Genomic DNA, 14,039 nt, shown 5'->3' with positions numbered 1-14,039 from the left:
ACAACCAACCTCCAGAACTTTCTCATCTTGCAAAACTAAAACTCTATACCAACTAAACAACTTGCCACAGACCCTGGCAATCAACACTCTACTTTCTGTTTCTATCAATTACACTACTTTAGAGACCTTATATAAGTGGAGTCATCAAGGCTCACTCATGTTTTGGCACGTGTCAGAATTTCCTTCCTTTTTAAGGCTAAATAACATTCCATTGTATGTATACATGACATTTTGTTTATCCATTCATTCACTAACGGACATTTTCCACCTCTTGGCTCTTGTTAATAATGCTTCTAGGAACATGGGTGTGTAAAACTATATGAAACTCTTTAACAATATATATCTGTGCTTAAGTTTTCATTTGATAAATAAAAATAAAAACAAAGCTTACTCCTTTGACTACTCCAGTTCAAAATTACAAATGCCTTTCTGTGATTGCACCTAACAGGGAGTAACTGATTCCTTCAGTGGATTAATGCATTTGCCTTTCAAATTCCAAGACTTATATTCTAAGTAAAATGCAATCACAAAATATATTTAGAGGTATTTAAGAATGACAATATTCCATAAAGAAAGATACATGACAAAAACAAGATTTTTTAAATTAACATCTGGTTAAGGAACATACTTATACCAAAATTATTTAATTTCTTTTGTTTTCCCCATACTCTAAGACCTATATATTTGTAGCAATTTTATAAGAATTTTAAGCCATACTTCCAAATTTTAGAAATGCTCATAAAGTGCCTATAATTGAAAATCTTTTCTAAGTACATATGATAAAATTTTGCATTTTCTGTAGAAAAAAAATATAAAGTAAGATTAAGTTTAGACTATTTAAGCCACCACTTTAGGAGACATTATGAGGACTCAATAAAGTGGCCATAAGAGATGATACAGTTTCAACTATCTCAGGGTACAGGTAGCAATATGAAACCCAAAGGATCATGAACAACTTGCCCCAAACCACATAACAAGCCATCCTCAGAAGCTGTATGTTACATAATAAATGTAATGTATAATTACGTATATTACATACATAATATATAATAACCTAATTATTTAAAGTTATTGCTATTATTTTTGACAAAATAGATAACTCTTGGTTATTCAAGAAATACCTAATTAAACAGGTACAGTATTATGGCAACAAACACAGTGCTATGTCAAAGTAGGTCCTTAAATATCTATATCCCTTTGTTTTTCTATTCCTTTACCTATTTCTTATGGAGCAGATAAGAAAGTAAAAATGATTAAATGTGAATCTGTTATTTGCTCTATTTTAGCAACACTAATAATGGGTTTGTTGGAAAAGATTGGAATTATTGCAGAGTGAGGTTTTTAAATTACTGACCGATGTATGTTTATTTGAAGTTGCTTGACCTATTTAAAGAATTTTTTAAAATTTCATGTATATCCAGAATTTAACAGTCCAGTGAGACCTTACAGATTACCTAATTCAACTCTCTTAATTTACAGATGAAAAAAGTTTGGAAAAACAAAGGGACCTGTCCAAACTCTCAAAGCTAATTAGTGACACTAAAGCCTAGGACTGAAGCCTAGGTCATCTAAATCCCGTCTAGTGTTCTTTCCTTTCTTTATTTCATGCTGCCCTCCTCACTTCCACACTCACCACAATACTTCTGCATTGACAGGGAAGAGAGAATTATATCTCATTTTATAACTCTTGAAAGTAACTCTTTTGTGCTAATAAATGATTTAATGGTTTGATTCCTTCATTAAATATAGTCAACATCAGTTGAATTTATTGCTAACTTATGATAAATAGCATTAAAAAAAAACTTCCTATAATTTGGTGTGGCACCAAACTTTATCAGTGTTTAGCAACCAGAATATATCACTATTTGAAATTATGCTAGATTAAGGGGGTTATCTCTTGATACATATCAAATCAACAAATCCAAGAGCACTCCCTAGTGTTGGGGATAAAAATACAAAGAGTAAAGGGGTAAATAATAAAAAAGGTTAAATAGGTCAAGACAATGGAGTTACAGAAGGAATGGCACAAGGAAGTGCACAAGCAATTGCTAAAGGGAATGGGATCAGATGAAGGAATGAACTGCTCCAGGGCACATGGCCAAGAAAGGCTTTGTGAAGGAGGGCTCCTGGAGAGATAGAGAGGAGAAAGGGCAGTGAAGGCACAGGGAACAGTGTGACAAAAAAAACAAAGATAGACATGTGCATGTTTTACTCAAGAGGGAGTTATCCAGCTGGCTGGAGCTAGAGGTCTATGGACAAGGATATACCAGAGGACCAGGTTAAAAAGGAAATTTGGAAACTTGGTTTTGAAAGGCCATGTGTTTCCTCCTCTTTTCTAAAAATCAAAACCCTGATGAGTTTTAAAAATGTATTTGAATTCATTCTCATTCCAAGGGAAAATAAAACAGTAACACCTTGATTTTTAAAAGAAGAAATGTCCCGATCATGAAAAGGAAAAAAAGAGCCATCTACAGTGAGAAAAGACAGATTCTGTCACACAACACTTCTCTATGTTCTTAAATGTCTAATTTGAAATAATAAATGACTCGATAAATCCTAAAATAATACTTAGGTTACTAATATTAAATCACTCACTAATGACATTTATCATGTGACTTGAGAAAAAAAACTAACAACTTCAATTTTAAAAACATGACTACTTCTTTGCAGCTCACAAAGGTACAGTCTGATATAATCACCTATGTAATTCTTAAAACCTTGTCTCCCTAAGCCAAAAAATCTAACTGTTTAAAACTGTGTCCTGGCACCAGTTTTAGAATTTGCATTGTTTTACCCTCCTGTAATTTCATCTGTGATTGGATGTTCTGTGATGAGGCTGCTGGGGAATAGACAAGAGTATCAGACATTAAAGTCCAAGAGTCTGCCATCAAAAATAAGAACCAAACAAAAAACCAAAAAAACCCTAAAACGGTATGGACCTCCTAGAGGTTTCAGGGAGGTTATGAGACAGAAGGATAACTCTAGGACCTCACTGAAAACACTAGCTAAGGGAGATCCCATGTTAGGAGCTGATGTTCCACATATTTGTCTTTAATTAGCTGCCTAGAATTTAGAGTGTCTTTTCTCAAAGAAACATTAAAAATGATAATTAGGTTTCCAGGCTAGGCTAAATAAACAAAACATATTTTAGACAATAACAAAGATTAAAGACTATACATTGACTGTGACAAATAATAATACTAATGTAAATATACTGTAAGACACATGCTCCTCTGGGACCTAGAACTCCCTGGGACAGACCTTTTACCCCAGATTATTTGAGCTGAGTTAAATGTCCCTTCCCACAAGCCTCCAGTTTCAGCAAGCCAGGATGACTCACGGACTTATCTTAAAAACATTCCCAGTTTCCATGAATTTTTAGTCTTTGATGCCCTTTTTAGTCTACCTATCCAAATACCCTCCTGTAATTTCATCTGTGATTGGATGTTCTGTGATGAGGCTGCTGGGGAATAGACAAGAGTATCAGACATTAAAGTCCAAGAGTCTGCCATCAAAAATAAGAACCAAACAAAAAACCTATCCAAATACTCTCTGAAAATATACACATCAACTCCACATGGTGACAGCCAAAATATTCTAAAAATAGAATCTTACAACTCAAGACTGTGGTGCAGGTAAAAGAAGTGAAGATAAGAATAGGAAGAAGGGCTTTTCTGACTTCCCTATGTGCCAGCTAGGCCTGATTCTGACAGATCACAGATCATGCCTTCAGACCATGATACCAAGCAAGGCGGCAGTGACCAAGTGCACTCATTCTCTCCCCAGAGCCCAGAACTATTCCTACACATAGTAAGTGATGAGAAAAGAATAAATGATTATATAAGCCTTGCTTCCAAATTTCATCATCATCTTACAGCGTCCTCCTTCTTCGTATACTATTCATCCCCTTTTCCCTTCTGCCCTCCAAAGTGAATTTAAGGCCAGCTAAGCTGGCCTTCTATGCTCTAAGTTCAAATCCCAAGAGAGCAATGCCAACCACCACCCCATACACACACACACACACACACACACACACACACACACGCACGTGTGTGTATATACTTCATGAACAATGGCTGTTTAAAAACATGTGGTCAAAAAGAAATATGGCGGCTCAGGCAATATCTGGCCTTATTGTAGGCATGCTGGCTATTAACTTTGTAGGATGCTTCTATACTAATTTCAGTTAACACAAAAGGCTACTAATAAGGATTTATTAAAATAAATACAACAGATAATGTAGATAATTTGAGTATTTATAAATTGGAGAATATTAAGATTCACCAGTTTTTAAAAATTTACATACAACTTTGATTATATATATAATTTGAGCCTAGGATCCCAGTCCTAATAATTTTAATGTACTCATAAAGTAAAAGAATAGAAGAATAAAATATAATGACATCAGAGTTCCTACTCCCATGCCACCAACTAGTATAAAGTTCTACATCAGTCTATACTTTCCTATTAATATAAACCGAGATTAACTTACTTGTTCAAAATATCTAAAAATATAATATAGGGAAGTAGAAAATTATTTTTGTTCTTTTTCTAAAAGTACAGCTTTTTCAGTTTTAGTACCAATGTATAAAGTATTAACAATTACAGTAAAAGTAACATTTTCTGTGTTAATACTCTATGGGTCATAGTCTGTATTTGCTAGATATGTGCCTTTGAAAAGCCCAGTTTTTATACATTGCCTTGAACATTGCTTTATGTTTTATTAAATAGCACCATTTGATATGATAGCATAAAATGGTCTTTTCCTAGAAACTGTTTGCCCTGGGGCAGAAATCTCTTGAATCACCAAATATACTCCACAAATCTGTAACTATTCTTATTATGACAGTCCAAAGTAGATATACTCATTTATACTTAGGTAGAAATTTCAGTGGAGAGAAACAGTTAATGAACTAATAAAACAAAGGCAGAAGCATAGAACTACAGTCTAGGGATGAAAGCACTCAAGGGCACAGAGCCTAGTTCACATCTTGCTCTCTCTGAATAATCTGTATCCTTTTGCACACTCACTAAGATTTCTCAAGACCATCTTTCTCTCCACCCACTTTTATTTCCCCCTCTTTCCAAACATCTGACTCATCAACTTTTTATTCAACCTCATGTAATAAGCTACTCTTCTATTTCAAAACTCATTCATTCAGATTTTTGTGAAATTATAGCAAGAGGAGATCCTCGTGGAATCAGAGCAATGTGAATGAGTCAAAGAAAGGGAACATGGAGAGCTTGGGCTAAGGATGAAAGGAAATGGGAAACCATAGGGTTCAGGTCTATTCTGCCTGAATCTAAAAAATATTCCTCCTCACAGCAGCAAGGCAGAACAAAGTATATCCCACTAAGCCTCTAAGTTGGTTTAAGAAATACCATCTACCTACACCAGGTAGCTCATTACAGAAAGCAAGGAAGCACTCTCAGGTTTCGTAAGTGGATAGCCAGAGCATGGGTGAATACGTCCTTCCTTCTGACTTGCTAGTGAGAGGTCACTTGTGTTCCAGTGGCTACTCTCACTTCTCAGGCTTAGCCTATAATATTATTTTATATGCCCTTCACAGGGTAGTAGCAAGCTTTCACATGAAGCAACTGCACAAAATTTCCTATTTCATTCATGGTATTTTTTACACCAGCACCATTAGGAAGGAATGAACCAAGACAGAAAGGTCTATTCTACCTTTGTGCTCGGTTTGTCTTTCTGAGACTCAAGAGGCAGGGAAGCTCTGAGATGGGAAGGGAATGATAGACAGGAAGGAGAACTTCTGGGTGTGGCTCTGGCTGTATGGAGATTGGAGAACCTTGACAATGTCTGAACCCTGAAGTATGCAAAGTGCAATTATCTGCCAAAGCTGATGTTCAGCTCTGCACAATTGTGTAATGGGAAACCCTGATGCAATGTCTAAATAACCAAAGTCACAGAGATGAAGGGAAGGGTATATCCTTCCCAGTTTTTGTAGGTACAGCATAACCTCAGTGTAACAGCACACAGAAGAAAGACTTAAGGAAAAACTCCCTTAAAAACTGCCTTTTAACCATTTTCAATCACAATGGCTAATTAAACAGCTTATTTCTCAGTGCCAAACTTGAGATTCCTACTAAAGAAGTTAAAGCCGCATCAATGTCAAAGAATCATTTTGTCACACACAGAAATAATTCCAGCACACATTTTCTCCACAAAACGTATCCCACGTATTGTAATCATGCTGTAACCACTGTCCCATTTACACTAACAACAAATACAAAACTACAGGAATATATTTTCATTTCTAGGGAAGGAAGGCAGAGAGTCACAACATGTAACGTTAGTCTCTTCCACTGCTGGGATGCGGTGCAATACTGCAAAGGACTAGATAATTTTAAATCGTAAGATCATTTCTAAAATCCTGTTGGGCTAATTTTTTATTTCAAAAACCTTTAAATGCTTTAAAACTAAAAGCAACTGAAGCAAATTAAGAAAATAAATGGTAAAGTGTAAAAATAACATAATAATAGCACAACTACTTCCACGAGGAATCAACCAACTGAAGATCCCTGTCAAATACTCCAACCGCTAAAGGGAAAAGTTTGCTAATTTAAGAAAACTGTATATATGCAGGCTGCTGGGACAACCTCTAGGTGCTGCTGTAGAGACCCCTTTCCTAAAGACTTATTTCTTTCCCGGTATTTTAGCCTCCCCCTCCCCCTAACTGCACTGCACTGCGCAAAACACAATCACTTCAAACATACCTGCTGTTGAAAAAGCCTCAGAAACTGACCTTCTTCAAGGTTCAAGAAGCCAAACAATGGCTTTTTACTTTTTATCCCAAATTACACTGTAGATGGATGAGTTAGACAAAATACTAGCAGGTTAGCAGGTTGTGTCAAAGCAACCAGGAGGCCGAAGAAGCAAAAACACAGCTACCACTGGAGCCCTCCTCCTTCCCCCAAGCCATCTCGCCAAATGGACTATTACTAAATGTTACAATCAATCCTGTGCCTAAGTTAAAACCGTCAGATGAGATTGGGAGATGCGGGTGTAGGGTGGAGTGGTTCCTGCGTCGAGCCCTTAGCAGCACAGACTCCATCTGACATGTCAGCTCCAGCATCCGAGAAGCTGAAGAGAGATGGAGGCTCAGAGGAAAACCGTGCGAGCGTCGGGGGGGGGGGGGGGGGGGAGTGCGGAGGGAGAGGCCTTAACGTTCGGATCAGATTAACCAGTGCCCGACCGCGGTCCCCGCGCCCCGGCATCTCCTCGGATCCGCAGCATCCCAACAGCCACAGGGAGCGAGGGACTGCAGGGCCGAGGGCTGGTGTCTCCCGCAGGGCCGGACGAAGACAGAGAAGCCAGCCGCTTTACCTGTGATGGACCAGGTCCAGCGGTAGAACTCCACGGTGTCGTTCAGCGCCGTGGACACCACGTTGAGGACACTGCCCGGCTCCGAGTCCAGGAGCCCCATCTCGGCGGTAAGCGGGCGCCGGCGGCAGCGGGAGGAGAAAGCGGAGACACCGTGGGAGGGTTGACCTCCGAGGCGACGGCCGACGGAGCGAGTGGCAGCCGGGGACCCCTCTAACGGCGGCGGCCCAGCTGCGTTTTCTCCTCCTCCTCGGGGCGCCGCGGCGACAGGGATGCGGCGGCCGCGTCGACTAGCCGGGCGGCGTAAAGGTACAGTCCAGGCTCCTAGGAGAAAGAGGAGGAGGAGGAGATCTCCCCGTGAGCGCCAGGCGCTGCACCAGTCTGCCGCCTCGCGCGGCCGCCGCTCCAATCCCCTCGTCCCGAGTCACGTGGCCGCGCGCGAGGCGGAGGGGCGGCGCCCCTCCTCCCGCCCGCGCGCTAGGACTCTTGCGCAGGGATGCGGCTGTCGTGGGACCGCGAGAGTCAGGTCCGCGCAGGCGCGCGCCGTCCCACACCTCTAGGGTCTCACACTTTTTTAGGTCGCGCGGGAGCAAGGCACCTGGGCGCCTCTTGACTACCTACCCCCGCGAGTCTCCCCACGCCTCCTTCACCGTCTCCGTCCTCAGGAGGAGGGTACGCCGCCCCTGCGGAGGAGTATGTCGCCTTCCCACGGGTGACCTCGCATCCGTCCCTGATACATCTTAGGAAACAGGACAGGGAAGAATGGGCGTTTTGTGGGCAAGGATGAGGTAGGCGAGATCCTTTGGTCCTTACCTGTCATTCACTTCTATTTCCTTTGGCTTCCATTTTTTTTTTCACCCCCACCAGCACATGCCTGTCATGACAAGAGAAATGCACAAGTTATCCCTTTAAGTTAGTCAAGTGATATTTGTCTTCCACGCTGCAGTGGTGGAGAATGGACTGTGGGGTCTACTGATTAACCAGTTGACAAATAATTTGAATGAATGCTTGCATGTGTTTTGTAAACTTTTTAATATACATGGAATAATCAAAGCAATATAGTTGTATTAAATAGGGTCGTTATAGCTTCAGAGAAGGAGGAGGACCGAGAGGGAACTTACAGTTAGAGAACTCCTCTTGGACCTGAAGGAGTTGAGAGGAACATAAAAGGATCATTGCTCAGGAAACAAAGGACAATCTAGGTGAAAGAAGAAAAATATTTGTTTATTTTAAAAAAAATGTTTAGATAATAAAGTGGGAGGCAACAGGATAATCTACCCCTGAAAAGTGAACCACCTGAAAAGTAGCAAATATACACTACATACAGTTCTTAATTTGATAGTTTCTGACATCAAACAAGATCTTTGAGAATAGTTTGGTAAACTTCTCACCTACTTGTTACTTAAAGGCATGACCTACTCTTTGTTTAACCTTCTTTCCAATTGTTGGTTTAGGAAGCTCCATTTAGAGGCCACAGTCAGGTGTGTGATTGCGTCTGCTCTTTAACACTGTTAAAATAATGTGAATACTGTTTTTCATCATATTTATTTGATTTATTTGTTTTCCAGTTGATTTGGTTGTATATTCTTTGACTTTATTTTATATTGGAAACATCGTAGAGGATAAGAATTATTTTCGGTTCTTCACTGAGGACCTAACCCAGTGCTATAAATAATAATTAATATTTATGACGATGTCAAAATTATAATACTTATTTCAGAACTTGAAGACTATTATAAGTTACAGGAGCTTTAGGATGAGAAAAGATAATTAAATGTAATTGATTTATTGCATCAAGCAACCACAGTCTTCTTTAATGCTCTGTTCCTGAAATTAACCAAAAAAATGTAATTTATCAAATATATTTACCAGATTAAATTTTCTGGATTGAATTATGGTTTCTCAAGTCTCAACCCCAAGTTATGTGTATCATACTGATTCTAGTAGATATATATAGGTATAGATATAGAGGTATGTAAATATATCTCTCTATATGTATATACATACATTTTTTTAAAATCCGGTCAAGTTGTAATACCTGGAGAGTAGATAAAGATCAGTGCTCTACTCATGTACTTTGATGACCTAAGCTGATGAACCAAAGTTCAGATTAGTTTGGCCTTCATCTCGAAAATTGATTACTACTTTTATATTGTGAAATCCTGGATGCTTTTTAAGGAGAACAGATCCCCACCCTCACCTGCATTCACACATACAAAACATTAGCATCTTTTTTTCCCAAGTTTTTATTTAAATTCTAATAGTTAACATATATGATAAAATTGGTTTCAGGTGTAAAGAATTTAGTGATTCATCACTTACATATAACACCCAGTGATCATCACGAGTGCACCCTCTATTCTCTATAGTTAAGAGTCTATTATGGTTTGCTTCCCTCTCTCTTTTACTTGTTTAATACAGTGTGAACTTGTTAAAACAGCTTCAGATATTTTTCTAGCCTCTTTGAATAGAGGCCAACTTAAGTCCCTTTATTCACTAGGGGGCGCCTATCACATATAAGAAAATCCCAGACAAGTAATGACAAATCTAAGGGGTAACAGTGTCCTCCACACTACCTGGAAGAGTAGTATGTTTATTTGCATTTATGAGCTGTCTAAATATACACCAAGAACAAGAACTCTAGAACTTACTTACTCAGGAACTCCATTACCCAGCATAGAGACTAACAGTCCAGTACATTCTCAATTCACAAGTGGTTTAGTGGTTTACAAATACTAATGGCTGACTAAATCAAAGCCTACCTAATCTGTGCAAAGGGAAGGAGACCTGCATATTTACTCACCTAGAGTGGCAGCCATCTAACCAAGATCTTGGTGGCATCATGACAGAACAAAATCAAATATAAGCATCCGTAGTATCTGCAAAATTTTTTGGACTAGAGTTCTTTGTTATGGGTTAAATACAAGTAAGATAAAGTTATCTAAAAAACTGAGAGAGGATATGATTATAATAAAAATTGATTTTATCTAAAATAGCAAAATATTTTAACATTTCTTACAGCCCATACAGAGTTAACAACATAAATTAAGCTATCCATTGTTTCCCTAGTGTTTCTGCCTTTCCACATTGTCAATAGCATCAGCAACCTGTGCTTTCAAAAAAAAGTGAACCTAAAAATCTGTTGAATCAGAAGTGAAAGCAAGTAGCTTGATGAAGAATTATAGAAAGGCCTTAAATCTTACAGGAGTAAATTGTAGATAATACAGAAAAGGGAGAAAATCATTGGTAATATAGTTGACCCTTGAACAACACAGGTTTGAACTGTATGGGTCCACTTATACATGGATTTTTTCCGAATAAATATATTGAAAAATTTTTTGGAGATTTACAACAATTTGAAAAAATTCACAGATGAACCACATAGTCTAGAAATATAAAAAAAAATAAAAGGTATGTCATGAATGCATAAAATATATATAGATACTAATCTATTTTATCATTTGCTACCATAAAATATATGCAGATCTATTACAAAAAATTAAAACTTACCAAAACTTACCCACACAAACATTTACAGATCATACATGGCACCATTAACAGTTGAGAGAAATGTAAACAAAGGTAAAGATAAGTCATAACTGCATGAAATTAACAAGTACATACTGTACCACTATAATAATTTCATAGCCCCTTCCTGTTGCTACTGTGGTGAGCTCAAGTGTTGCCAGTATCCACTTAAAGCACTGTGTGATACTAATCATCTTTGTGTGAGTAGTTTGTCTCTCTAGTAAATTGCAAATCACAGTAAAAAGTGATCTCTCATCGTTCTCACATATTTTTCATCACAGTTAGTGCAATACTGTAAACCGTGAATAACAAGGTTATAACATGGGACCTATACAAAGTGTCGCTAGTGATGCTGGAAGTGCTCCCAAGAAGCAGAGAAAAGCATGACATTACGATAAAAAGGTGAATTGCTTGATATGTAGCATAGATTGAGGTCTGCAGGTGCAGTTGCCTGCTATATCAAGATGAATGAATCCAGTGTGAGGACCGTTGCTTTAAAAAAAAAAAAGAAAGAAAAGAGAAGTCATGAAGCTGTTACTGCAGCTCTGCCAGCAGGTGCATAAACCTTGCACTTTTTGCAAAATCCCTTTTATCTCATAATGAAAATGCAGCTTTTATGTGGTTTCAGGATTGCTATAAGAAGAGCATAACTATAGACTCTAATATGATTTGAAAAAAAAGCAGTTATTGTATGAAAACTTAAAACAAAAGGAAGCTGAAGTATGTGATGTTGGAAAATTTAATGCCAGCAAAGGATGGTTTGATAATTTTAAAAAGAAGTTTGGCTTTAAAAATGTCAAGATAACAGGAAAAGCAGCTTCTGCCAACCAAGAAGCAGTAGACGAGTTCCCGGACACCATTAAGAAATTGAGGAGATAAAAAGAAAGAAAGAGAGAAATCATTAAGGAGAAAGGATATCTGCCTAAACAGGTTTATAATGCAGACAGAAGTGCCCTATTCTGGAATAAAATGCCACAAAAGACATTTATTAGTAAGGAAGGGAAGTGAGTACCAGGATTTAAGGCAAGAAGGGATAGGCTAACTGTACTGTTTTATGCAAATGCAGTCAGGTTTATGATCAGGACGGCTCTTATCTACAAAGCTGCTAACTCCTAAGCCTTGAAGGGAAAAGATAACACCAGCTGCCAGTCTTTTGGTTGTAGAACTAGAAGGCCTGGACAACAATAACCCTTTTTCTGGATTGGTCCCATTAATGCTTTGTCCCTGAAGTCAGGAAAGACCTTGTCCATAGGGGGTTGCCTTTTCTTTCTTTCTTTTTTTTTTAAGATTTATTTATTTATTTTAGAGAGAGAGAGAGAGAGAGAGAGTGAGCAAGCAGGGGCAGGGGCAGAGGGAGATAGAAAATCCTAAAGCAGACTCCCCACTGAACACAGAGCCTGACACAGGGCTCAATCCCAGGACCCTGAGATCATGACCTGAGCCGGCCACTTAACCAACTGAGCCACCCAGGCACCGCAGGGATTGCCTTTTAACGTTCTTTTGATATTGGACAATACCTCTGGCCACCCAGAATCCTATGAGTTCAACAGCAAAGTTGTTGAAGTGGTCTACTTGCCCCCACACACAGTATCTCTAATTCAGCCTCTAGATCAGGGAGTCATAAGGACCTTTAAGGCTCATTACACATGGTACTCTGTGGAAAGGATTGTTAAACTATGGAAAAGAACCCTGATAGGGAGAACATCATAAAAGTAAGGAAGGATTACACCAATGAAGATACCATCACTATTATAGAAAAAGCTGTGGAAAAATATCAAGCCCAAAGCAATAAGTTCCTGCTGGAGAAAACTGTGTCCAGATTTTGTGCATGACTTCATAGGATTTATGACAGAGCCAATCAAGGAAATCATGAGAGAGATTGTGGATATTGCAAAAAAAAAAAAAAGTGAGGGGTGAAGGGTTTCAAGATATGGATCTTAGAGAAATTCGAGAGCTAACAGACACCACACGACAAGAATTAACAGAAGACGACTTGATGGAAATGAGTGCTTTTGAACCAGTGCCAGATGATGAGGAAGAAGACATGGAAGAAGCAGCGCCAGAAAACAAATTGACATTAGACAATCTGACAGAAGTGTTCCGATTATTCAAGACTGCTTTTGACTTCTTTTATGACAGACCCTTCTATGATACATTTGCTTTATAATTAACAGTGGAAGAAAGATTTACCATATCAAAACATTTTAGAGAAAAGAAAAAGCAAAAAAGTCAGATAGGAATTCCAGTGCATTTCTGTAAAGTTACACTGAGACACCTAGTGTGTTTGCCTCTCCTGCCTCCCCTTCCATGTCCTCCACCTCTTCTGCCTCCTGAGACAGCAAGACCAACTGTTCCTCTTTCTCCTCCTCAGCCTACTCAATGTGAAAATGTGGAGGATGAAGACCTTTGTGATAATCCACTTCCACTTAATGAATAATAATCATCATGACATACAGTTAACAAATTTATCTGTGTGTATGTGTGTGTGTCTTTGTGTGAAAATCTCATAACTGCAGCAAGAACTGTGAGTTGTTTTGTGTCATCATCATCATTGCTTAAGTATTCATTGTGTAAAACATGGTGTGTGGGGCTTGTACAGAGTTAGGGAGCCTATCCTTACATAGGCATAAGGTGAGTAATATTTAATAATATCCCTGTATACACACTTTTGTTAACATGTCTAATTATTTTCTTAGCATAACTTTTTACAAGGAAAATTTCTGAGTCAGGGAGCTTTATTTATTTATTTGTTTATTTTTAGGGAGCTTTAATTTAAAAATTGTGATACATGATTATCCTCCAGAAATGTTATATCAATTCACAGTGCCACCAAGATCTATGAAAGTGTGCTCATATCCCCATACCCCATTCTCCTCACTGAATTTAATATTAAATAATTAATTTAATTATGTTTTGTAATCATTACCAATCTGATAGGCAAATATTTTTTCATTGTTACTTAGTGGTTTATTATATTTATTGGCATTTTAGCTTCTTTCTTTTGAGAACTGCCTATCTACATTCTTTGCACACTATTAGTTGTGTCTATTTTTCTTATGGTTTATAAGAGATTTTATGTAATAAATTTAACAAGTTTGCTATATATGTTGCAAGTGTATTTTCCCAGTTTATTTGTCTTTTACTGGATTTGTTATACTTTTCGACTGGG

At 38.2% G+C, this 14,039-nt stretch overlaps 1 protein-coding gene across 2 annotated transcripts in view; it reads right to left on the bottom strand.

Moving 5' to 3' along the window:
* Nucleotides 1–7,445, bottom strand: part of ELOVL4 (ELOVL fatty acid elongase 4) — a 32,141-nt gene extending 24,696 nt beyond the window's left edge. Inside the window, exon 1 of one of the 2 annotated variants that reach the window (XM_032409396.1) lies at nt 7,346–7,445. In XM_032409396.1, coding sequence (XP_032265287.1) covers nt 7,346–7,445 — 100 coding nt within the window. Of the gene's footprint in view, nt 1–6,735; nt 7,081–7,345 lie in introns of those variants that run through there. The other variant, XM_032409397.1, reaches the window with a different exon arrangement.
* Nucleotides 7,446–14,039: the final 6,594 nt, after the last annotated feature.

Source organism: Phoca vitulina, unplaced genomic scaffold, assembly GCF_004348235.1.
Source record: "Phoca vitulina isolate PV1807 unplaced genomic scaffold, GSC_HSeal_1.0 scaffold11, whole genome shotgun sequence".
Lineage (NCBI taxonomy): Eukaryota > Metazoa > Chordata > Mammalia > Carnivora > Phocidae > Phoca > Phoca vitulina.
The sequence above is the reverse complement of the archived record's forward strand: the minus strand, read 5'-3'. Positions and strand labels throughout refer to the sequence as shown.